The following is a 22,469-nucleotide window of genomic DNA, read 5'->3' as shown; positions in this document are numbered from 1 at the left end:
TAAAATACAATTTGTACCTATCTCACTGCTCTGATCTTTGTTTGCAAATAAAATCATTTTATACTGTTTAGGATACCTAAACTGCTACATGCTCTAGTCTATGCAGAAAACTCACTACAGTTTGTTTTTTTAAAAACACCCAAACCCATGATTTTGTCTATCTGTGTTGTTCCAACTACAAAAAGTTGAGTTATAAAAATGCTAATATACACAACCTAATATTCAGCAGGATGTACCACTTTACACCACAGGTTGAAGGAAATAGTAAAGGTTAAGAAACTAGAAAAACCAAATCCAAAAGCTTCAAAACAAGCTAGTTTTAGTCTGGATGTTTTTCTTTGTTTTAAAAAGATGTAATTGTCTAACAAGCTAAGGAAGGTCATACACATGACCAGCATCTGCAGTAGGTCACTTCCTTATTTCCCCAGTCTCCCATCCCATCACAAAATATATCTCTATCTATCTATCTGTATTTATATAAACAAAATGGTTTTAGATCAAATCGATGAACATTTATTTTGCACACAGTCATGAGGTTGGAAGGCAGCGAGATGCTAGCATTCGGTTTCTTTGCTGTCCACTCGATTTTGGCGCTGTAGTTTAAAAGATGATGCTTTCTCACTCCTAGTGACAGGATGATCTGTAAGATCCTCAAAAGATTTAGCAGCTGAACTGCTATTTGGGAAAGGGTCCTTCTCAAAACAATCTTCATCAACATGAGAGTCAGTACTTGGGTCCTCCTGAATAGTGTCCATCCTTTGGTGGTCCAGTTTTGGTGCTGCAGCTACTACGGGCACTGCTGTGGTGGGCTGCAGGGGCTGGTGTCGGCTTGTCGACTGCGCGGTTGGAAAGGGCTTGACAATTCGAACAGACGCTGAGTCCATACTGCTGAGCATCTCAACATTCTGCAAGACACAACAGCTCAGTCAGGTGGGGGGGGGGGATTTTTTTTCTAATTTGGAATTCAACTTTTGTTCGCTGTCCTTTCACAAGGAGAGTAGACCAAACACCACATTCCTTTTGGGGTTTGGCTACTTGGGGAGGAGAAAGTTACAGTAATTCATAAATAAAAGTTGTCACCTGATGGCTTTGGGGAGCCTTCCAGAAAGAAGAGAAGCTTTAAAGTTCAAGGCAAGACATTCTGATGTGACCTTACACTTGTCAAGTCTAAACCCAAACAGCTGGCCTTTTGTCTAGTTCAGCTGATCATTCTCGTATGTATGAATTATTATGTGCTGGCACTGACTTTTAGAAGCCTGGCTAAGTTAAACATCCTTACAGCTAGGGTGTCGTGGTTTGTGCAGGTTCTAGTCTGCTGCCACTCCTGTTCAATGTGAGGCAGTTCAGGGCAGTGGTGTGAGCTGGTGTCTCTCCAATATGCAGTTTATGCCTATTTCACTGGAGCCAATTGATGCTACTACAAAGACTGACAGAAGTGATGCCAAATGCCCTCGGTTGATAGAATATGCCCCACCTTTTGTTAGTCAAGTTTACAATCTAGGGGGTTATCTTTGTATCTTAACTGTTCTGGTGTGTCCAGGGGCGAGCCGTGGCTGTAGATTTATAGATTTTGAAGGCCAGAATGAACCATTATGATTATCTAGATTGACCTCCTGCATAACACAGGCCACAGGACCTCCCTGAATTAAATCCTGCTTCAAGTCCAATAGCTGTAGCAGGAACAGCAGCATATCTTTTAGAAAAAATATGCAATCCTAATTTAAAGATTTCCAGTTACGGAGACGCTATCACAACCCCTGGTAAACTGTTCCAATGGTTAATAAAGAGGGAGGGGGCACAGAGAGGTGAAGAGATTTGCCCAAGGTCACACTGCAGATCAGCAGTAGAGTCAGGAAGAGAACCCAGATATCCGAGACCTTGTCCAGTACCCTACGCACCGGCCATGAGTGCTTTTGATTTACTTTGGTTTAGACAGAAGATCGTGCCCTTGCAGTCTTGAGAGTGCAAGGTCACAATGTGTGTGCTACTGGGGCTGCAAGTTAAGACCACTCCAATGGCAGCTGCTGCAGAATGTATCACTTGTTAGGCAGTGTTTCTTGCAGGGGGCACATTACACCTCTGCTATGCCATTGTACCAGCTTCCAAAGTGTCTCCAGAAAGAGGTTAAGGTACAAAGATGAGACGATTTTGGCCACGTTGTCTGAGACCTGCCGCTTTCACTATATGATACTTTGGCAGTTGAGATGTTCAAGCTAATAGCACCTTGGTTTACGTATGAGTGGGGCTGGAGGCAGGGATTCCTCAATACTGAGTCCTTGATTCTGCCATATGCTTCCCCCACTGGTTTACAAGATCTCACATTTATTCACCCTCAGGATCATTCTTCAAGGCCTCTTCTGCAGGTTAAATAAGTGGTGAGGAGGGTTTTTGTTGCATCTGGGAGGGTTCTAATGTTAACAGATCAGGTTGTCTGTTCATTTTATTAATGAAGATTGTACATACGCCCAAAGCACTGGACATGTACATTTAATTACACTGAAATAAAAATGAAAGAGTCTTGGAATGGGCTACAACTATATAGTTACTTATATGGCCTGCTTCACCACAGTATGATCTAGCAGGAAGTGTCACTGCCTGAAAAGTGACAGATCCTTCAGCCCTGTGACAGAAATTCCAGTGACCAACTGGAAGCAGCCCAAGGATCACAGTGTGAGAATCTACAGTTTCAGCTGGAATATCCAGCTGCTAAAAGGATATTCTGTTACTAAAAGGCCACTTTGCAAGGAATAACTAATTCACTAGGTAGAGACTTTTCTGCTACTGCTGAAGTCATCAGATTAATACTTCTGCCTCTGGAAACTCAGTTTTATTTGCATCACTTGGCCTAGGGACAAGTGTTCAGTGGTTGAAACTTGCTGAGCACACACCCAGACAGGAACTTGAATGCAGACACTTGTCACAGGACACACAGCTTTGCAGAACAAAGCAGCTTCCTGCATAAGATGCTCTGGCCAGTGCTCGGGAGCAAGTGCATCTTCAGCGAGTTAAAGACGTAACCATTCACAGATGCAAAAAGCAAAAGCCACAATATTTCATTTAAGCAAAACTAACATTCCCTCTAGAAGAAAAAACTCAACCACAAAACACCCAACTTCTGTTTCATCTGGCAGAGTTTCTGTGCAGAAGACACCATGGCTGGCTTTCATTTCTTTGAGGATTATTCCACAAATGTCTAGCAAGATCATTCTTTCTAATAAACATTAGATTTCAAAGCTGCTAACATACAGTTAAAACAATTACTGCTCCTTGAAAGCAGCAAACTTACACTGGGACAAAATAGAGATTTTGTGTTCTCTTCATACTGCTTATCCAATTTCTTGTCCTATAAAGGAAACAAACCGAACAGTCAGTCCTATATTGTTTGCGGACCAGATGAAGATACATTCTTTTCCCCTCACAGCCCATTGAACTCCCAGCCTTGAACTGCAGCCAGCTGATTCCCCTTCCCTAGATAGCCAATATTACCTCAGCAGGGAAGAGAAAAAGTAGTAGAGAGAGGCTCCTTTGCAATTAACAGATGCAGTGACTCCTGTACAAGAAACCATCCTTATTAGAGAACCTCCCACCTGGAGAGACTGTGTCAAAGTATCCATGAGTAGGGCTCTTAGGCACCACAAGAATACAAATAGCATCATCATCATCATCATCATCCTCCCCAACACGACCGAGTTGAGTTCCCAGTACTGTTTAAGCAACTGATTTTTGTTGGTTCCTCGAGTGGTCAATTAAACCTGAAAATGTATCTGAAATACTAGAAAGGCTTGCAGCAGAACGTATACTTCTACAGTATTCACTGCTGCTTCCTCATAATAAGTGCAAATGCCCATTTCTGGGGGTTGTTTAATTAATTCCCTGCTGACGGCCAAGTTATTTCTCCCAGAGTGGGCTGACTTTCAGCGGTTCTGCTCTCTAATGTAAGCTAAAGGATTCTTAGGAAACCGTTGTTTTGGCAACTGAGGGCAGACTTTGCCACACCTGATGTGATCTGACAGACTCAGGGTTAAATTATTCTGTTTGCTACAACAGGCAACTTCCGCTTCTCTCCTGAGGATAGAGCCTGACTCCAAGCACAGTGCCAGCACTCAAGTGAGGATCATCATCATCTATTATGTAATTCTAAGCAGCACTAGCTAGCCAAAATAAACAACCCCAAATTAACGTTTATCCACTGATGCAATCTTCTAATGTTAATAGGAAGTGTTTTGGTAACATTAGGGTTCATTACAAAGGGCCCTACAGAAGTTCATGGGATATTAAGTCCCAAATAGTAACAGTTTTACCTTCATGGGCTCTTATCTGCTAAAAACTTACCCCCTGTATCTTTGCCATTACATGTACGAATAAGTTCCGTCTACAATATGATCAAACTGTTCAGTCACCTTAAAGTAGGTTTACTCACCACAAAATGGACAAGAATACTGAGAGGAATCCAAAATAGCAAGGAAAACACAAGTACGGAGCCCACTATATTGTCTGCAAGGAATTTCCCTGTAAACAAGTCCAAACCAATTAGTTATATGCCAAAGACAACATACAAACCCTGCTTATGTACATAAATATAGGTCCTGATTCTGCCATCTTTACTCGTGACTAACCCTACTAAAGGACTGGGCCCATATAAAATATCTGTTCAGAAACTTAAATCTCAAAGATGCTTAAAGTCACAAATCCTTTTCTCTGCCTCCTTTAACTCTTTAGTACTAGATGTTGCACAATATTTCACATTAGCAGGCTGGGATCCAGGTGCGCTTAGTTCTCCAAGGCAAATCTTTCATTACTGTGAGCCCCCCTCATGCCAATTCACAACTCTGACCTCATGGAGCAAACAACAATTCACATGCCTACTCCCAAATATCAAGAGACACACAATACTTCTGTTTGAAGTTACCAAGTAGTTTTAATATTATCATCTGGAAAACTGTGCAGTTTTTAGATCTCATAAGACTTTAGTCCAGAAGACTGAAAGCCATTTAATTACCCTGCAGATAATATGGCATTTACCTTGAATTTACACTGTCTGTTACCCTATCATTACAGAATCCTGTAATTGATATCTTTTGATATGGTTACAACACAGTGAGGAGAGCTGTTATACCAGGACATAACTCCATGCTTTGTGTTGCAAGGTGCAAGATTAGTAACAACATACATTCAACCACCTGAGGAGTGTGTGGATTCAGTATTACCCCCACCTTGCAGTGCATTACTTTGTACTGTGATATTTATTAACTGAAAATTCCGCATGTCTGCCTTGAAATCCCTCTTTAAAGATCCATTTAACTGTGCTGCCTATAAGCAAGTCACCTATTGTTACTCCTTTTCCTCTGACTTCTGTCTACTGATTGGTCTTTAAATTCAAGGCTTCTTGGAGCAGAACCAGCCTTCTTAAATGCTTGGAAAGTGCCTAGCAAATAATAACAATAGAGCAGGAAATGCAAGAATACTAACTGTAGCTTTAAAGATTTAGAAGGTGACATCAATATTTTCAGTTCTAACACAATGCACTAAGTTACATTAGAAAGACAACTTCTACCCAGTCCCACCTTCCGAGATATGAACAGTGATTTGTGGGAGGTCAAGCCATCCATGAGTCCCTACCTGGCCTGCACACAGTAAGAACAGTCAGCCGCCAATCTGATTCTTTGCACAGTGCCTTCAGGGTAGAAGTAACTGGGAATGTAGGTGCCTCAGTAAATTAAAAAAAAACAGTCGGATTACTTAACTTACCAAAAGTATTGATGCTAAGCTGATCGATGAAATCCCAAAATCGTTCAATCACATCCTGCACTTGCTTCTCACATTTGCCCTGCAAAAGCAAACATTTATTTCAAAGAATGACCTTATATTACTTAAGCCTTAACCATCCTGGTTGCAGGGCATGGAAAGGATGTAATATGAAACAACTACACAGTCAAAATGTATTTTGCATAGTTTATGGACATGTATTTACACCATTTTTCAATGACCGTGGTCCATTTCTGACTAGCTACAGTGACTGCTCTGAGGAAAGTCTCTGTTTTGATTTGCTTGTCTAAAAAGAGCTCTTAGAATCTAATTGTAACTTAAATCCATTAAAGCAGAGCAATATTTGATTGAGGTTTGTTAGTGCCTGTACAAAGCTTAGGAGGCCTAGGAGGGTTAAATTTTCAAAAGTGACTTTGGCACTAGACAGCCTAATTCTCACTGAAAGTCAATGGGTCTAAGGAGCTTAGGCACCTAAGTCTCCTTGGAAAACGTTACCCCTTGAATTCTAGAACAATATGTAGTATTTATATACTCAGATCTTTGTATCATATGCATCTCCACCCATTTCCTCTCCGAAAACAGCTACTACATATGTATAGGAAGATTTCACTGTTCAGCAGCAAGTTAGGTCTTGGGCTATTCTGTTGTTGCAACTGACTTGGGAGAGGAAATGGGTGGTGACAAATTCATCGTTTGCTCATCTGTTTATCAATCCCCTCCACTGAAGCATCAAGCCATTGCCATCCTTAGAGGGGAATGAAATACTCATGTTGTTGGTCTTTTGAGGAAAAGCTAGGGCATGTTTGTGAAACTATTTAGAAAACAAAAACAAAACAAAAAAAAGGGGGACCTGATGCTGAGCACCCAGCTTTCCTAATGCCCTCGGGAAATGAGGGCACTCAGCTTTGTTTTTTGGGGTTTTTTTTCAGATCAGGAGCTTAAGCAAAAAATATTGTTTCAAAATATTGAAAAAAACAAAACAAATAAAAGTACTCCAGAAGTCCAATGACTAACTTTTTGAACGACTGCTTCACAAACTTTAAATGGGATTCCCTGGGGCCCCTTCAGGTGTTGTATATTACTCCTGACCGTTACTCCTATGTTGGTTTCTTCGCTTTCCATAGTTTTTCTGTGTTACCAACCCTGATCCCCTCTACACACAGAGCTCACTCACAAAGTCACTTATTTTCTTTCTATTCAAACCACAGGCATGGTGAATCTTATCTCATCAGCTCCACTGATAAAGAAGCTCTGCTCTTGAAATACAAGGGTCATTAAAATGGGCTTCGAATTAAAAAATAAATAAATAAAAATCAAAACTCCAGTGTTACCCGTCTATATGGCAGGGTCCAAGAATGCAGAAACCCCTTGCACAGGGACTGCTTTCACGGATGTCACTGGGGAGTTTGTGCAACATCTGCAGAATCAATCCCACAACATGCAATGCTTAGGGAAAAACCAGGGCTGGCTTTTGGTAGTGTTACACTGTCAGTGGCACCATTACATCAGAGCAGTGCACAAGAGAAAGTCAATCCAGTACGAGTAAGAAGGGCATTTATGGAGATGCATGGTGCCCTGTACAAGGGATTTCCCCCTCCACTGCCCCTGAAAAAATGAGATTTCATTTCAGTGGCGAAAGGGCTGTTCAGCAGAACGGGTCTAGGGCTACTCTAATGTCTGAACAAGCAAGAGGAAACTGGTTATATGAAGGGGAAAGGCTCCTGGTGTTTTAGTTAGAAAGCCTATTCCGTAAATAGAACGCGTGGGGCATCTGGCTCCCAGGAACACTCACATTCATGTCACAGAATCCCACAGTGCAGGGCTTTCCTTTCCTTAAGTACAGGAACTGCTGGGTAGCATCAACATACGGACTGCACTTGCCATACTCGTCCCGGCAGCAAACCTTGCAGGAATTGTCCGTTTCTAAAATAAAAGCAGCAAACTATTTTCCCCCTGACTCTTGTGGTTATTTTCAATCCATAACAAGAATTTCTGAGCACGGAGGGGATTGATTCCTGGTCCCCTTGCTGACCATGCCTCTTCCCAACAAACAGTGTGTGCAATGGAGGATTGTGTAGTCTCTAGCCACACAAAGAAGCTTCTTGAGCTGCTCAGAATACACATAGCCTGAAGCTTGGCAAGATGCTCCATGCAGCAGAGTGGGGGAAACACAGGAAGCTCTAGCCTTTTTCTGTTCAGCTCTGGAAGTTAAATTACTGCAGCCTTCAGCTGTCAAGGGCAGGTGAAGGGTTTCAAAGGCATCTGAGCCCTGGTTCACATCGATGTGCAAATGACATTTTAAAAGCTTCCTACTGGTCTTGTCAAACTTCTGAGCAGGCATCTGGAGATAGGAAGAGCAGCCACAGCCTGAACAATGAGGGAAGAGGTGCAGGGGTCTGAGCTACAGTGATTCTTTGATCTTTGCCCCTGGATTGTACAGAGCCTGGAAAGAGGGAGAGGAAAGTGGGCGTGGGTGTGTGGGGGGGAAATGTATTTCTAAGAGTCTATAACAGACACATGCATGAGGGAATTCCTCCTGTCACTAGCCCCTTTGTCTAGAACAGAGGCACATGTGGCAGTTGCTGATGGGCTGGGAAGAGCTGGCTGGTCACATGGTGCTACCTTTCCTTCTGGTTTCCAACTGCTACATCACATTAAAGGCCTTTGATGGATCACTGGGCATGTCTACACTGCAAAAAATCCCCGCAGCATTGATTCTCAGAGCCCAGGTCAACTCACAAGATTCAGGTTGCAGGGTTTAAAACAGCAGTGTAGATGTCCAGTCTTGGGCTGGAGCCCAGAATCTGAGACCCCACCCCTCTCACGGGAGCTCAGACTCCAGCCCTAGCCTGAATGTCTATACTGTAATTTTATAGCCCCGCAACCGAGCCCATGTCAGCTGACCTGGGCCAGCCACTGCTGGGCCATGGGGTCATTTACTGCAGTGTAGACATACCCTTAGTTACTTTCCTCAAGTGCTCTTTCTGTGTAGGCAACTGGTGTAGCTGGCACAGGATATGGCTTCTGCTACAGCCCTCGGCTGGATCTGCACTGGCAATTCTGTTCTCAGTGCAGTTGGAGAAGCAGCCTCCCAGCTGCCTGTCAGACTTTCCTTCCCCAGCCTGCCTTGCTGAGGCCGAGAGGAAGTGTAGACATTTCTACCGCCCAGAGAGCCCCAGCGTATCAGCTTTATCTATAACCCTGTCTGTTTGCTGCTCTGATGGCTCCAGCACAGATGTCAGAGCAGCTTCCTCAGCCCCTCCCCAAACAGGAAACGAAATCAAGGGCTGAAAGACAAAAACTTCAGCCTGTGACTTTTTGAGGTGTGTGTTTGTTTGTCTGAAATCCTGATCTGGGGTCCAAGGACGCATCCATTGATAACCTGTAACCTAGAGGAGAGCTGTGCTAACTGTGATCAGTGGGGCCTTAACAAGAGATGTCGCTTGGGGAAGCTGGCAATCCCGTTTTGCTCACCGTTACAGGCACACGATTGCAGGCTCTTCTCCCTCATGCAGAATGGAACACATTCTCCATCTTTGCACTTGCCCAAATCCACGCAGACTGTGTCATCTGGCGCATTCCCAGGGGGCGGACAATCACTGCTGTTCCCTACAGGCACAGGCATTTAGAAAGGATGACTGCATTACTACACACAGGGTTGGTAAAGGCACACATCATTCTCCTTGTGCTGGAGAGGAGACTGAGCCACAGATGCTCATTATATTGTGACTCCCAATAGCCGATTCTTGGAGCGAGACTCTGGTCACCCTCAGTGGGCTGCTGCCAAGCACCCTGAGGAGCAGCAGTACATCTGGCAGATGTCTAGAAGGAAGGGGACCATAGGGGGAAGGGGAATGAAAGAACTGTCTCACAGCATTCAGATACTGCGATAATTCTTAATTAGACAAAATGCACAAAATGGTGGGCAGCCTTGTCAGGATTAGCCAGCCTTCAGCCAGGAAAGGCGACTGTCTGGGCTGATTCCTCATCTTGAAGCAGAGTTGCTATCAGATGCTGGAAGAGGCAGAAAAGGGAAGTGAGCAGCTAGTGGAGAAGCAAAGGTTAAAGCAAAGTCACCCTGCCATAGCAAGATTCAGGAGCACACTTCATGCCTCACAATGACACTTTTTTCTTTTCTTTTCTTTTTTAATTTTAATTGAAGTTTAAAAGTGAACATACAAGTTGCATAAAAGGTAGCAAAAGCTAGTAAAATGGACCCTGACTCTGCAGCATTCAGTTGCACATGTAAGGGAAATGTAACAATGGCATACCAGTGCAATAGGACTCTCCTTTGCAAGTAGCATTTATGGCTTCCTGGCATTTCTTCTGAGCGCTTTCAAACTGGCAACCTTTACAACAGGGGCTGTTCCGATCACTGTGAGAAGAGTGGAGGGAGAGGATGAATATTAAGCTACTCAAGAAATAAATGACTGAAAACATTAAGAGCGTGGCAAACCCATGGAAGCACATATACTTCTCCTATTAGAGCTCTGCCTATCAGATATACTTGTCCCCCATTTTCTGAAGTGTGCTGAAGAATGGGTTACATAAGCACATGTACTATATTACACATGGAGAGGGAGAGTGGGCCCCTCGACAAGGCATTGGACAGACTCAGGACATATGGGTTCTTTTCCTGCCCCTGCCACTGACTTGCTGGGTGACCCTGGTCAAGTCCCTTCACATCTCTCTGTGCCTGTTTCCCTTCCCACCCTTTGTCAGTCTTGTCTAGTTGGACTATGCTTTTCAGGACAAGGACCATTTCTTACGGTGTGTGTACAGCATGTAATACAAGGCACCCTAAGCACTACTGCAATGCAAATGTTTACAAATCCACATTCGTAACTCCATGCTAGGAAAGGACTAAACATTCATGTCTCATCCAAAACCAAAAATGACTAAAGCACAATTCCTCCAGTATAAATGGGAGCAGATCTGGACTCTGTGTGCAGATTGGACAGTAAAGACAGACCTCAGTTACCACAGTCACTGTCCAGCTTGCACACTAGGTGTTGCTAGGGTCCTGGATAACATATGACCATGGATTTAGACTGCCTTGCAATGCACATGCAGAAGGGGCAGTGTTAAGGTTGCACAGGGAACCTTAATACTGGCACTTTCTGACTTTTGAGTGCTGCAATTGACTTCTTTTTTTTGGTATAGAATTTACCATTACACTGCATTGATGTGCAGTTCCTAGCAAAGCAATGGAACTAAGTAGTCTCAACACTACTGCATGAACTAACACCAAGACTATCAAGTAATGGCGTGCACCAAAGCTCTCTCCTGGAGTCCTTAACTTTCCCAAGGCTCATGTGCTCAGTAGAGAAAATCTCAAAGTACTGAAGCCAGGGTCCAGAAGAGTGCATTTTGCTGCACTGCAAACAAGTTTTTGACCCAGCCCCATATTCCCTTCCCCTCCCAACCAAGGCTGTGGCTTTAACATCTCTTACCTGCACCTGGCATTTTGTTTCAGTTTACAGTCAGCAGAGCAGCAGGGATCAGCATGCCTGTGCAAAAGGCCAGGATCGCATTCTTCACCTTCATCCACTCTCGAGTTCCCACATACTTGGTTGTTGCGCTCTTTGAAACATTCCTGGGCCTTGCTCTGAATGGTCTTACAGATGGATTGTTTACTGCAGCTTGAGAACATCTAAAGAATCATGAGCGGAAAGTGCAGCACTGAGAAGGAATGCATCATTCACCAGAATACATCCAAGACTGACACCACCACCCACCTAACCCCCAATTCTGATGTTTTAAGAAACATTTATTCCATTTACAATGTCACTGTGATATCTTGGGAAAACGTAACACAGAAAATAGTAGCTTGTGTTGAAAAACTGCTTTGTTGCATTGTTATTAACACATATCTGAACACATATGCACAGCGCTGCATGACCAACTCTTGGGAGGGGTGCCAAACCCAAACCCAACCCTTCTGCCAGCATTGGGGGTTCAGGTGGAGCAATACATCACAAGAAATAGTCATGAAGTTGCAAAAATGGGGATAGACTTTTCTGATCCTGGTTGTAAGCTTCTGCAGAGCTGCTAGTAACCTTAGGCTAATCATTCACTTGATATCTCAGTTTCTCCATCTGTAAAATAGGGATAATACCAAGTCCTCAAGGGTGTTATGACGTTTATAAGATGAATGGAGATGAGTATGTATTAACGTAGTGATTGGGCTAACCACTAGAGAGAGACATGACGGCAGTGAACCGCTTACTATTTAGAAGCCTGTGTTCTGGTGCTAAAGATCCAAATTGGATTCCTTCTGACAACAGCGATATCAGTAAGTGTAGGTAGCCACAGTCTGTTACAAAAATATCACCCTAGTACGGCTTGAATGCCTGTAGATCTCAGGGATTTGGGAGGAACTTATTTAACACTGGGACTAATAATAGTTAATGAGTATGTCTCCCTCTAGTGGCTGTTCCAGCAATTAACCACCTATTAAATACAGTGCACTTTAGCTAAGCAGACACTTGTGCTTTTGGGGTGGAAGGCTCTGGGTCAGTCTTTGTTGATTGTACTGGTGTCTGTGGTGGGATAGTGGAAGTTAAAGTAAATTTACCTTATTGTTTTCATGATCGCCACTCACAGCAATTGGATACATAACATATTTCCCTCCTTGGTCTTCAGTGGGGGCACATTCCGGCAGACTGTCAGGATCATGCTCTGCTCCAAAGTTGTGTCCCAGTTCATGAGTAGTAACCAAGTCTGCTTCCTTGTTCGATACCAAAAAAACACATCTAAAGTCAATATCAACATGCAGTGGGGGTCTAAGTAATTCCAAATCATTAGATCTTTAGAGATACCCTTAATTAGGAAACAGTTCTTTGGTTAAACGTAAGTGCTAAACTGAAGTCAGGGCCTGTAAAATTGCCAAACTCTTTAGAGGCAACTGCTAGAGCAGGGTTCAGATGTTGCAAGGTGTCAAGGTTCCTCCCCTACTCTGAACGCTAGGGTACAGATGTGGGGACCTGCATGAAAAACCTCCTAAGCTTATCTTTACCAGCTTAGGTCAAAACTTCCCCAAGGTACAAAATATTCCACCCTTTGTCCTTCGATTGGCCGCTACCACCACCAAACAAATACTGGTTACTGGGGAAGAGCTGTTTGGAAATGTCTTTCCCCCCAAATACTTCCCAAAACCTTGCACCCCACTTCCTGGACAAGGTTTGGTAAAAAGCCTCACCAATTTGCCTAGGTGACTACAGACCCAGACCCTTGGATCTTAAGAACAATGAACAATCCTCCCAACACTTGCACCCCCCCTTTTCCTGGGAAATGTTGGATGAAAAGCCTCACCAATTTGCATAGGTGACCACAGACCCAAACCCTTGGATCTGAGAACAATGAAAAAGCATTCAGTTTTCTTACAAGAAGACTTTTAATAGAAATAGGAGTAAATAGAAGTAAAGAAATCCCCTCTGTAAAATCAGGATGGTAGATACCTTACAGGGTAATTAGATTCAAAACACAGAGAATCCCTCTAGGCAAAACCTTAAGTTACAAAAAAGATACACAGACAGAAATAGTTATTCTATTCAGCACAATTCTTTTCTCAGCCATTTAAAGAAATCATAATCTAACACCATACCTAGCTAGATTACTTACTAAAAGTTCTAAGACTCCATTCCTGGTCTATCCCCGACAAAAGCAGCATATAGACAGACCCTTTGTTTCTCTCCCTCCTCCCAGCTTTTGAAAGTATCTTGTCTCCTCATTGGTCATTTTGGTCAGGTGCCAGCAAGGTTACCTTTAGCTTCTTAACCCTTTACAGGTGAGAGGATTTTTCCTCTGGCCAGGAGGGATTTTAAAGAGGTTTACCCTTCCCTTTGTATTTATGACACAAGGGCATATAAGAGCTCAACATTTGACACGGTGAAGTCATTTAAGTCTAAGATTAACAAAATGTTTTCTAAAGAAAACTCATGCCACAAAAATTACGCATGTCACATTTTCATTTAATTCCCCTGGAAATTTGCCTTATTTTTATTGAACAGACAGCAGCCGTTAAGAGCCTTAATTAACTAAACTCACATTCGACTGGTTTGGTGCTAGAAAAAAGCCTAGAAATAATATAGGGTAGGGCTGTCAAGCGATTAAAATAATTAATCCCAATTAACTGCGCTGTTAAACAATAATAGAATACCATTTAAATATTTTTGGATATTTTCTACATTTTCAAATATATTGATTTCAATTACAACACAGAATAGAAAGTGTACAGTGATCACTTTATATTTCTTTTTATTACAAATATTTGCATTGTAAAAAACAAAAGAAATAATATTTTTCAATTTCCCATTACAAGTACTATAGTGCAATCTCTTTATCATTAAAGTTGAATTTACAAATGTAGAATTATGTATATAAAAAACTGCATCCAAAATAAAACAATGTAAAACTTTAGAGCCTATAAGTCCACTCAGTCCTACCTCTTGTTCAGCCAATTGCTCAGATTGACTGAACAAATTTGTTTACATTTACAGGAGATAATGCTGCCCGCTTCTTGTTTACAATGTAACCTGAAAGTGAAAACAGGCATTCACATGGCAGTGCAGTAGCTAGCATCACAAGATGCGCTAAAGATTCTCATGTCCCTTCATGCTTCAACCACCATTCCAGAGGACATGCTGATGACGGGTTCCGCTAGATAATGATCCAAAGCAGTGCAGACTGACACCAATTCATTTTTATCATCTGAGTCAAATGCCATCGGCTGGTGGTCAGTTCTCTTTTTTGATGGTTTGGGTTCTGTAGTTTCCGTATCAGAGTCTTGCTCTTTTAAGACTTCTGAAAACATTGTCCACACCTCGTCCCTCTCAGACTTTGGAAGGCACTTCAGACTCTTAAACCTTGGGTCGAGTGCTGTAGTTATCTTTAGAAATCTCACATTGGTACCGTCTTTGCATTTTGTCAAATGTGCAGTGAAAGTGTTCTTGAAATGAACAACATGTGCTAGGTCGTCATTCGAGACTGGTGTAAAATGAAATATATGGCAGAATGCGGGTAAAACAGAGCAGGAGACATACAATTCTCCCCCAAGGAGTTCAGTCACAAATTTAGTTAATGCATTATTTTTTTAACGGGTGTCAGCTGGAATGGTGGCTGAAGCATGAAGGGGCATATTAATGTTTAGCATACCTGGCACGTAAATACCCTGCAATGCTGCTATAAGAGTGCCATGCAAATGCCTGTTCTCACTTTCAGGTGATGATGTAAATAAGAAGTGGGGCAGCATTATCTCCTGTAAAATATAAACAGACTTGTTTGTCTGAGTGATTGGCTGAACAAGAGTAGGACTGGGTGGACTTGTAGGCTCAAGTTTTACATTGGGTTGCTGTTATTTTTTTTAGTGCAGTTACGTAACAAAAAAACCTACATTTGTGAGTTGCACTTTCATGATAGAGACTGAATTACAGTACTCGTATGACATGAATTGAAAAATGCTATTTCTTTTATTCATCATTTTTACAGTGCAAATATTGGTAATAAAAAATAATATAAAGTGCCCACTGCACTCTTTGTATTCTGTGTTGTAATTGAAATCCATATATTTGAAAATGAAGAAAAACATCCAAAAATATTTAATACATTTCAATTGGTATTCTCTTGTTTAACAGTGTGATTAAAATTGTGATTAATTTTTTTTAATTGTGATTACTTTTTTTCAGTTAATCACGTAAGTTAACTGCAATTAATCCACAGCCCTAACATAGGGTGGATTTCCAAAAGCCAAGAAGCAAGGCAGGACTCACTCAATATAAGTCTCCAAACCTGCTACTGGAAACCCTCCCTTTCCGCCTCCCTCCCCCCAGCCTGTGCTTCCGATGTGACCTCCCCTCACTTGACCAGCAGGGCAAGTCAGAAACTCAGACTGACAAGGATACCAACAAAGAAACAATAGCTAAGTGCAGGGAAGATGGGCTGGACACAGCACGCCAGGGAAGGGGAAGCTAGCAAGTGGGCAGGAGAGAGAAGTTTGGCCGAATAGCCTTAACTTGTGCTACTCCACAGACATAGGAAGTTTTGAACAGTGCAATGACAAGCCAAACTGGAGCTGGAACCCTGGCACACATGCCTATGCATTACAGCACATATGGAGTGAAAGATCTGAGCACTCCTTAGAGACCATTTGTGTGCTTGGTGGTATTTACTGTGCGAGTTTTAGTGCTCTTGGAAGCAAGGGATAGTCTGAGCAGACACCGTGCAAGATGCTCCACATAACGCTGATCTGTAATGTCCTGCTGTGCCAAGCCCTGGACTCATCTGCATGAACTGTGCCAACCAGTCTGGTGGTTTGGTGACTGAGATAGGAAGAGGCCAAACTCAATTTCACTTGTAACAAAGACAGAACTCTAATTCAGAGGCGAAAGGCTAATGCGCTAGACAGTAGTGACAGCTAAAGCCCTATTAAAGCACTCCTCTAAGTTAGAGGTTCCATGACTACTTTTCTTTTTAACCTCTTAGAAGTTTAATTCTTCTCGAGAGCATCTGTCAAGTTTCAGCCCAGAGTAATTCTGATACCAATTATAAACATCCTTTAAAATCAGGGTTTAACTAAGCAGTATTAAAGTCAACATAAGAAAATATTTTTACCCAAATGCAAAAGTTTAGCCATTACTATACACATTATAATACTGAGACTGGTGGTGCTGGAACTAGGGGTGTTGGGGGTTCTGCCACACCCCTTGGCTTGAAGTAGCACTGTAATAACAAACACCAGCTACATGGTTTCCATCATCAGCACCCCTACTATAAAAATTGTTCCAGCACCCCGACAAACTCCTAATGCTTTCAAAATTTGATGAATTCTGCATCCGAGCCTCTCAATATTTACCACCAAACAGATGATGAACAAAAGATGTAAGACTGAAAAAAGCCCAGACAGCTTACATTAAGGGTAAGGCTAACAACTAAACAGCCCAGTTCTACAAATAGTTATTCCTTCATGTAATGCCACCAAACTCAGTTGTTTGCATGATTGGCCCATATGCCAGTGCAGTTTGAAGCTATTCTGTACCCATCCATTTTCTGAAGAGCAAAAACAAGACAGGGGACTTGGATTTAGGATCCAACTCAAGTCTGGTGATACGCCTGCATTGTGTAGCCCAGCAGGTAAAAATAGATTTGGGATGCTCAAGCCACAAAACGAAGCACGTTGTAGAACAGTGGTCGATCCTGGAGACTCTTCCAGTCAATCACGATCTGTGGTGGTGTAGCGAGGCTGCCACTGAGGTAGGCTCCCTGCCTGCCTGGCCCCACGCCGCTCCCAGAACCAGTCAGTAGGCCACTTCAGGGGGCAGTCTGCACGCAGCTCCTGCCTGCAAGCACCGCCCCCCCAGCTCCCATTGGCCAGGAACAAGGAACTGTGGCCAGTGGGAGCTATGAGGGCAGTGCCTACAGAGAGGGGCAGCGCGCAGAGCCTTCTGGGAGAGGCATGGGGCCGGGGCAGGCAGGCAATCTGACTTAGCCCTGTTGCACCACCAACCGGGAGCCACTCGAGGTAAGTGCCACCTGGCAGGAGCCCACACCCCATAACCCCTCCTATACCCCATAACCCCTCCTGCACACCAAACACCATCCCTGACCCCCCTCAAAGCCAGCACCCCATACCTCCTCCTGCACCATGTACCCCCTGCCCCAAAGCTGACCCCCGCTCCCAGAGCCAGCATCCCGTACCTCCTTCTGCACCCCAACACTGCCCCAGCCTGGAGCCCCCTTCTGCACCCAAACTCCCTCCCAGAGCTTACACTCCTCACCCCCTCCTGCACCCTCATCCCCTGTCCCAGGCTCAGCCTGGAGCCCCCTCCCACACTCCGAACCCCTCAGCCCCAGCCCAGAGCCTGTACCCCCTTCTGAGCCCTAACCCCCTGCCCCAGCCAAGTGAAAGTGAGTGAGGGTGGGGGAGGGAAATGGAGTGAGTGGGGTGGGACTTCGGGGAAGGAGAGGGGCCTCAGGGAAGGGGCGGGGTAGATCCTGGGTTGCCCTTAAATTCAAAAAGTGATTTTGGGCATAAAAAGGTTGGAGACCACTGTTGCAGAAGTATAAAAGGCCAGAGATGCATAGTTTTTCTTACAACAATCAGCAGTTCAACTTTATTCCACTGCCAATCTATTAGTTCAGTCTTCAGGGTTATTCTGATTTTGGGGGTGGTTCTAAGCACACATTTGGTACAAATTTAGTGCTCTCATCTTTGGAGACATATAGTCTTATTTATCAATAGAAGAGGTCAGCACAATCAGAGGCAGAATGTTTCCTTCTCACTGCTCCACCAGTGTGTCTGATTAGCTCCATCTCCAGAGCCATTCAGTCCTGGCTTTCTCTGTCAACAAGGATGACAATTACGATGGCATTTTTTGCACCACAGATACCTGTCTGTAGGGACCTGGACTGAGAGCGAACGGTTCTTTTCAGAGAGGCATCTAAGAGCCATTCATCTCACAGTAGTTTTCGCACTGAAGACTAACAGCAAAGTACATGTTTAACAAATATGTTCTGTATATCCACATTCACCTTACAGTACCTTTGTGAGGATAGTTTTGCCATAGTTCTTTGTGCTGGTTAAGCCGCTGTTCAAATAGATGTTTTTTTTGGCAACTTGACTATAATAAGCTATAGAAAGGAAGATGAAAGAAAGTGAAATTCCTCATATAGCACAAGAAAAGTAACCGGGCTTTCTACAGACTTTTGTTTGTTTGTTTTTTTAAAGAGAAAACCATGTTTAGGAAAACTGAAGATTCTCCCCAGTCTTTTTCTTTGACCTTGTAAATAAAGGACTATAACATTACAGCACTCACAGGCTTATAAATGAGTCCCCTTTCCCCAATTTTTGCAGTGGGGAATCTGCAGTCAGAACTTAAATAAATGCATGCATTAAAGACTGCGAGGCGTTCAGATACTCAAGTAATGAGGACCATATAAGTACTTAAGAGATAGATGTTGGATTCCCCCTCCCATTGCCCAACTTGGCAGGCCACACCTGTTCAGAGCTGCATCTTTCCAGAGCAGCACATGAAGATTTTTGCTGCTCCAAATGGGACCATGATGGCTTTCACTCAACCTATGAATTCAAGAAACCAAATTGTTTTACCCTATCCTATTCCTCTTTTGTATGCAGCCTAGGACGCAGCCTTCAGTTCCATTCCTAACTCAGTCACTAGGGAATATTTAAGTGACACACACTGTGCCCCCTTCAATCCTTCTACGATTTTCGTAACAAAGAACAGATATTCAACCTACAAATAGAGGTCAGACAGTGTGTGTGTGTGGGGGGGGAAATCTTACCCTTTGGGCAAATGCCACCATGGGTGTTAGGCCTGGGAGATCCAACATAAGCTAGTCCAAGTGTTCCCATATCGAAATCTTGGTATGTAAAGAGATGAGCAAGGCACACGTGAGCTGCTTTCTCAGCTATATCAAAGCTAAATTGCTAAAAGGAAAAAAAGCAAGTGTTAGAAAAATCTGTAATATGTACGGTGAAGAAATTCAAAGATGAAAAAATCATTTAACAAGCCAGGTATTTTCCAGCTCCAGTTTCTATTACACTAAATGAAGAAATCTGCTCCATCCCCAGATCAGAGTAGGACAGTCCCTTCATATATTCTAGCACTTAGTCTGGCCTAGTTTTAAATATCACCTCCTGCCAGAGTATAATCTACAGTGTTAAGATTCTCATTCATCAGCAACATCTCAAGGAAAGAAAAAACTATTATAAGGCCCATCTTTCAAAACAGCAAATGCTTGGTAACAGCCAGCATTACAAGATTTCACTACAGAATGCCTTTAATGACAGTAGGAATTTGCTGCTCCCATTCATGCTGCTGAAAAGGAGCAGAGCTGAATCCATACTCCAACGTTCTCCTTAGCTTCTCTGTTCAATGTAGGTGGTGACCCAGGGCACACTTTCACTTGTGTTTCAGCAATTTATTGAATCATTTTTCTGGCGTCCCAAAACATGCTAGATTATACTTCAGAAGAACAAGTACGGGGAGGAGTGCACAATCTTGTGTTGAAATGGCACTACCAACGAGGACAACAGATAGCTGAGGATAAGATCACATGGATCCTCAGTAAGGCATGTCCACTTCTCGATGGTTGGTGTTTTCTGTTGATTCTCTTTCTTCCCCTAGAAGAACCTTGTAAGCATCATTGCAGAAGCAGGTTTTAAGAGGGATGTGAATGAGTCAACAATGCACATGCCTAACAAGTAGCTTCATAATCTTACTGCTAGCCCTGCTCTACCTCCCGTCTTTCCCATTTATAACCCCCTTCTGATGGAGTCATGTCAATAAAGTTGTGTGATCTTCTGGGAAGGGGACATGTCTTTATACTTTTACAAGATGACTAGTGCATTCTGGGGGAACTCCAAATATTACACATTTTAACTTTACTAAAACAAATAAAACCTGTATGCTATCCAGAAAGGCTAAGACATTTGGTAAATCTGGTCAACTGGATGGCAACTTAGAAGATGAAATAGCATGGAGAATTTCAACATGTATGAAAGAACCAAGTTCAACTATATAGCCACACATTAAATTAGTATCTGAGCACTTCGCAAATATCAGTTTTCCTTTGTTGTGAGATAGGAAAGTATTGTTAGCCCAATTTTACAGGTAAGAAAATGAGACACAAAGATCAAATGTCTTGAGCCAGGTCATGTAGGGAGTCTGTGGCAGAGCCAGGAATTAACCCAGGCCTCCTGGGTCTCATGCCAGTGCTTTAATCACAGGGCTGCCTTCCTATCTCAATAACCATACGATCATTTCTATTTGTTTTGCACTTAATAATTGTATTCTGGAAGTAGATACTTTTTTTAATGAAGCCTCTTGCCGTGAGCCTGGGTAGAAATATCCTAGTTTTGTATTCTTGTGATAACTACACATTGTGAAGAGGAAGAAAAGCAGTTTCATTTGCAATCAGAGACTGATCTTGGTTGGCAAATAAGTAATTCTTGTATTTTCTTTTTAGATGGGACATTTTGTTTGAGAAACACAGCTTTACCTCCAGCAGTGTCTTCACCTCCCAAGCATCCTTCTCTTCATTTGGCTGATTTTTTGCCATGTTATAATGTTTTTCCCCAGGCTTCACAAGACTTGATTCATTGTGGACAATAATCTATATTCAAGGGTATAATATAATTAGAATAAGGAACTGTAAACAATTCAACAAGCTGAAGAAATAGGCAGCGAAACGCCAAGTGCTGCAATTTTAAATTAAAATGTTTAGTCAAGGGAAATTTTTCACCCTCCTAAACGATGGCCAAAGCGCCTCATTAAAATGCCATCCTATACTTAGATTTAAACTTACAAATTCTTAATGGTGAACTCTTGACCTCTGAATTAAGATGACGCCATACACTTTGACCCATACAAATATAATTACACCTAAACATACTAGCATCCTTACACTTAAGGATGTTAAGTTGCACATCACAACTTTCCATTAAGATATTCGTTTCCCACTAAGATATTCATTACTCAGTCATAAAAATTCAGGGTTCAAATCTGGTAGAAAAGATCCCCAGTGCACCTCTGATTTTATTTAACCAAAGCAAATTTACAAGGATACCTATCTTTTAGGAATCTCGATGCGAAAAAAGAAAAACTGAAAAGTTTTATGACTAAAAGCACATTTGTCATATTTAGGCTTTTCTGACTAAAGAGGTAGTTAGCTTGCAGTGTGGCATATGTTTAGTTATGTTATAGTAAACGGGAGTAACACTGGGCTTTTAGAGTTTATGCTGTAAATAATGGCCATCAGAACTTTTATTACTCAAGATGACGACAAGAAAAGAACATAGCTTGACTCTCAGCTCCCAAAATGAACTTTAAGAGCTGGCCGATGGAAATAGCTTGTAAATTGCATTTGATATGGAAATCATCAACACACAAAGCCGGGCCCCAGAGAACCATTTTTACAGTCACTTTTCCAAATAAAAATGCATTTTACATTTGAGATAAGTCCCAAAAGATTCCAGGAATTCAGAATTAAGGTTCCAGCAACAACACAAAACCTACTTTATAGCATTTTTGCCTCATCTTTTGTCACATGATTACTAAGGCTGCTGAGGTCACAAGTAATTTTCCACAAAGTCATGGAAGGGGGAAAACATGGGGGACCCCCCCAACTCTGTTTCCGCCCTTAGAGAAAACTGCAGCCACCTAAAACAACATTGCCTGGTTGGCTGAAGGAAACAATGTGCTGACTACCTGATTGCATTGACCTTCCCAATTGTGGCCCGTTTCCACACCCGACATTTTCAGGCTTTGAAATTTCAGGCACGGTACTTTGAGATTAGCAAACAGAGAACTGTGTCAAAGCAGCCCTTCCCCCCCAGGTTTGAACATCTAGTTAGGTTATGCTTAAAGCGGCACTCTGAGACCAGATTTGTCTAAGTTAGGCAAGACCACAAGTAATCAGGTCAAAAAAAGTGAGCCAGATGTCATGACTCCTTATGAAAAATCCTCTGCTTCAGTGTACACAACACAGCATGCATGCCCTCTGTAAAACCCACTTTTATCATGCCTACAAGAAATTAGCCCACAAAGATTTCCATTTATTTTAAATACATTATTCCACCACTCGGAGCTCTAATTTTCAAGAGTTACTACATAAACTTATTGATGTCACCCATCTCCTCCAACCCCCACAGTTGCTTGTTACCCCCAGCACCATTCATTACATCA

At 42.6% G+C, this 22,469-nt stretch overlaps 1 protein-coding gene across 1 annotated transcript in view; it reads right to left on the bottom strand.

Moving 5' to 3' along the window:
- Positions 1-52: 52 nt before the first annotated feature.
- ADAM17 (ADAM metallopeptidase domain 17) overlaps positions 53-22,469 on the bottom strand; it is a 61,949-nt gene continuing 39,532 nt past the window's right edge. Inside the window, exons 8-19 of the mRNA XM_073336049.1 lie at positions 20,785-20,898; positions 19,066-19,210; positions 18,305-18,393; positions 12,344-12,496; positions 11,220-11,419; positions 10,038-10,141; positions 9,241-9,375; positions 7,559-7,689; positions 5,749-5,827; positions 4,421-4,509; positions 3,287-3,343; positions 53-905 (exon numbers count right to left, since the gene is read on the bottom strand). Of these exons, the coding sequence (XP_073192150.1) occupies positions 555-905; positions 3,287-3,343; positions 4,421-4,509; positions 5,749-5,827; positions 7,559-7,689; positions 9,241-9,375; positions 10,038-10,141; positions 11,220-11,419; positions 12,344-12,496; positions 18,305-18,393; positions 19,066-19,210; positions 20,785-20,898 (1,647 nt within the window). The 3' untranslated portion in view covers positions 53-554. The remainder of the gene's footprint in view (positions 906-3,286; positions 3,344-4,420; positions 4,510-5,748; positions 5,828-7,558; positions 7,690-9,240; positions 9,376-10,037; positions 10,142-11,219; positions 11,420-12,343; positions 12,497-18,304; positions 18,394-19,065; positions 19,211-20,784; positions 20,899-22,469) is intronic.

Source organism: Lepidochelys kempii, chromosome 3 (genome assembly GCF_965140265.1).
Source record: "Lepidochelys kempii isolate rLepKem1 chromosome 3, rLepKem1.hap2, whole genome shotgun sequence".
In the NCBI taxonomy this organism is placed as follows: Eukaryota; Metazoa; Chordata; order Testudines; family Cheloniidae; genus Lepidochelys; species Lepidochelys kempii.
The sequence above is the reverse complement of the archived record's forward strand: the minus strand, read 5'-3'. Positions and strand labels throughout refer to the sequence as shown.